We start from the raw sequence: 3475 nt of genomic DNA on the forward strand, positions 1-3475 counted from the left end.
AACAGAGCAAGACTGTTCCCATCGCCTTGGTAACAGTATTCGGTAATAAACTTGATCATATGTATTTGATGAGTGGAATTAATTCCTTGCTGGTGGCATTTCAGGTGAAGGAAATACATAATTCTCTTCTGTCATCTCTTCGCCTATTACCAACAATCCCCCTTTGATTACACACCATTAGAAGTTATTCTATGACCATCAATCCTGAATATTTACTTGACAACTAAAGCACTTACACTAACAATATTCTGAATGAGATTAAATCTTGACACTTCTGTGTTCATATGAACAAGGAAAATTATGGATCTCACTAAACCACAATGCAATGATAAAAACATAGGACCAGACGCAAGTTTTTTATTCTGCTGAAAACATATATTTAGTAGCAGTTAAACACAAGAACACAAACTACTATTTCTGGAAAGTGTAAAGGATTCAGGACCATAATTTTGTAAAATACAACTCCCACATTACTTTAATCAATTGCTACTTTTTTTGTTATTGTAAAATGATCCACATGTCAAACACTTTGACATAAAATTTCAGCTACTAAAAAGACATTTTTCCTGTCCAATTTACTTTGTATTTTGCTATCTTTTTACAATATCAGGCACATATCATGTGCAATACGGCTATTATTTCTTATTACTACATTATCCTTTCCACTGAGTAGGAATTTTGTATTTTTACTACCTTTTGATATAAATTTCTTTTCATATTATTTTTGGGAAGCATTCTTTAGTGAAGCTACATCAGAAAGGCAAAGTGCTAAAAAAATTACCAACTTTTAAAAATCATAAAACTTACTAACCTTAAAGGTTTTGTATCATTTGTTATGCATTTGGCTTAAAACAGAGGGCGACCTTGCCCTCACAAGCCATTTGTGACAGGAGAGGGGGAAACACTACATCTCCCATGAGGCATTGGGCTTGCGGGACCGCGACCCCCAGCATGCTCTGCGAGGCTCGCGCTCATTTAGGCCCAGGCGCTTCGAGACCCGGCGAAGTAGCTTTGCGTGATGGCAGCGTCTGAAGAGCCGGAGGCCCCCACGGAGCCCCTGGACGTCGCGTGCGGCCTGGAGAACATGCCTGTGAGCGTGTGGCCGCCGGGTGCGAGGCCAGGACCTTTCCAGGTAAGGGCGGGGCTTGGCCTCAGAGTCGCGCGCCGGGACCACGCCCTCCTCTGGGGGCGAACAGGTAGGGGGCGGGGCTAGACAGAGGCCCGTGGTGCGCGCAGCCCCACGTGGTCCTACTTGTGAGGATGACTCGCGTGCTGCAGGAATGGTTACGTTTCCTCAAACTACCTTGGCAGTTAAAGCTTCCTCAAAACCAAACACTGTGGAACGCCTGGTCAAAAACACTGATAGGTGTTTGCTTTATTCAACAAATAACTGAGTGTCTCTAATGAGCCAGGCCGTGTTAAGTTAGGCATAGATTCTATGCCATAGAAGATAAAATGGTGACAACACACCATTCCTGCCCTTGAGTTGACAAGAGGAGCTAGAAAGCACTTGATTGCTATAAAAGGGGAGGGGGGAAGGGAGCCTGTGATTGATCCTTACACCTGTAGTCGGTGGGCATGAATGAAAATCAGGAGACAGACTCAGTCCGCCGTGTCCCAGCTGGCTGGCTACAGTATAACTCTGGGTAGAGTTAGAGCTACAGAACGAAGATCACCCCCTCCAGGAGTTTATAGTCTTAAAGAAGATAAAACCTGCTTGAAATATGTAAATGACAAGCCTTGAACTGCCTTCAACTAGTTTGCTCCCAAATATTCATGGAGCACAAAAAGCAGTCTCATAAAAGGTCAAAACAGCCCCAAGCGCTGCCTTCACGGCATATGCACACACAGGAGTTAAGGCATGAAAACTCAAGTTAAAAATAACTTTGTGTCTAGTTAAGCTTTGGGGTACTGTGGTGAAGAGGCAAAAAGGAACATTCCAATGTTCCCATTGGAAACAAGCATATTGACACCTAAGTAGAAAAAATTTTTTGATTGATTTTCTTGAAGAGTTGGCTCTAGCTATTTTTCTGGCTGAAACATCCTTTTTAAGATCTCAACTTGCCCTTGAAAAGAATTATCTGGCTCACAGTTTCCTAAGAAGCGAAAACAAACTCATGGGGCTAGAGGCCAAGTACTAAGATTCTTGTAGCTGCTGTTTGAAACAACCAAAAAAGGAATGGAGATTTTCATGGCACTTCCTTAGAATTCAGAACCAAGGCCTGAGTTTTAAGCCCGAAAATTGTGCAGCGTCCTACTTCATTTTCCGGGATTTCGATACAGAATGGGACTCAGAAAAGCCAGCCCTCTGATCAGAAGTTATTAAAAGCTGCTATCAAACAATCAAATATTCCGAGGCACCCGCTCCGTGCCCGGTGCTACGGGTAGGAGCCTGATCCCTCGCCATGCCGCACCCCAAACCTCCGGACCGAGCCTTAACTTGAGACCTAGGTGTTGAAGAGACAGGACCACATTCAGTACAATGAGAGAGCCCTAGTCCGTGCCACTTGGATCCCAGCTTCATGCTGTTAAGCAGGCCTAGTTCAGAGAAGGGAGACATTGCACCTGAGAACAGCCAGGGAGGAGTGTTTGCCCTTCAATATTCTGGCTCCCGTCTCCATTTTGGCTTCTTCGGTGACCATGGTTTATAAGAAATTTTCTCTTGGAGTTTATCGTCAAAAAAAAAAAAACTTGGACCTCTCACCTTAGCTCGTTTGGCTCAGTGGATAGAGCATCAGCCCATGGACTGAAGAGTTTGATTCTGGTCATGTACCTCGATTTTTAGAGAGAGTGGAAGGGAGAAGGAGAGACAGAAAAACATCGATGTGAGAGAAACACATCGATTGGTTGCCTCCTGCACGCACCCCGACCAGGGCCAGGGAACCTGCAACTTGGACCTCTCACCTTAGCTTGTGTGGCTCAGTGGATAGAGCATCAGCCCATGGACTGAAGAGTTTGATTCTGGTCATGTACCTCGATTTTTAGAGAGAGTGGAAGGGAGAAGGAGAGACAGAAAAACATCGATGTGAGAGAAACACATCGATTGGTTGCCTCCTGCACGCACCCCGACCAGGGCCAGGGAACCTGCAATCAAGGTATGTGCCCTTGACAGAATCGAACCCAGGACCCTTCAGTCCACGGGTCGACGCTCTATCCATTGAGCCAAACTGGCTAGGGTCCCAATCTTATTTTTTAAATTGGAGAGTTATGGTTTCAGGCATACTTTCACATGCTGTGTTTTGCTAGTTTCTTTGTTCTACGTATACGTGTAGGAATGAGAAGTAGCTCGGCCCACGCTGCCTGTGCCGGGTATGCGGGTGTGGCCTCCTGCTGACTGCCCTGCTCGGTTTTGCAGTACAGTCCTGACCACGTGGCCGGGCCCGGAGCCGACGCCGACCCCTCGGAGATCACCTTCCCCGGGTGCGCCTGCCTCGCCCGACCCTGTGTGCCCGGCACCTGCTCCTGTCTCCGCCCC

The 3475-nt window shown here is 46.1% G+C and overlaps 1 protein-coding gene across 1 annotated transcript in view; it reads left to right on the forward strand.

Moving 5' to 3' along the window:
- The first annotated feature begins 970 nt into the window (after positions 1 to 970).
- Positions 971 to 3475, forward strand: part of LOC102261854 (histone-lysine N-methyltransferase SETMAR) — a 4268-nt gene continuing 1763 nt past the window's right edge. Inside the window, exons 1-2 of the mRNA XM_005881920.2 lie at positions 971 to 1132; positions 3356 to 3470. Coding sequence (XP_005881982.1) covers positions 1019 to 1132; positions 3356 to 3470 — 229 coding nt within the window. The 5' untranslated portion in view covers positions 971 to 1018. The remainder of the gene's footprint in view (positions 1133 to 3355; positions 3471 to 3475) is intronic.

The sequence above is a fragment of the Myotis brandtii genome, unplaced genomic scaffold (genome assembly GCF_000412655.1).
Source record: "Myotis brandtii unplaced genomic scaffold, ASM41265v1 scaffold693, whole genome shotgun sequence".
Taxonomy (NCBI): domain Eukaryota; kingdom Metazoa; phylum Chordata; class Mammalia; order Chiroptera; family Vespertilionidae; genus Myotis; species Myotis brandtii.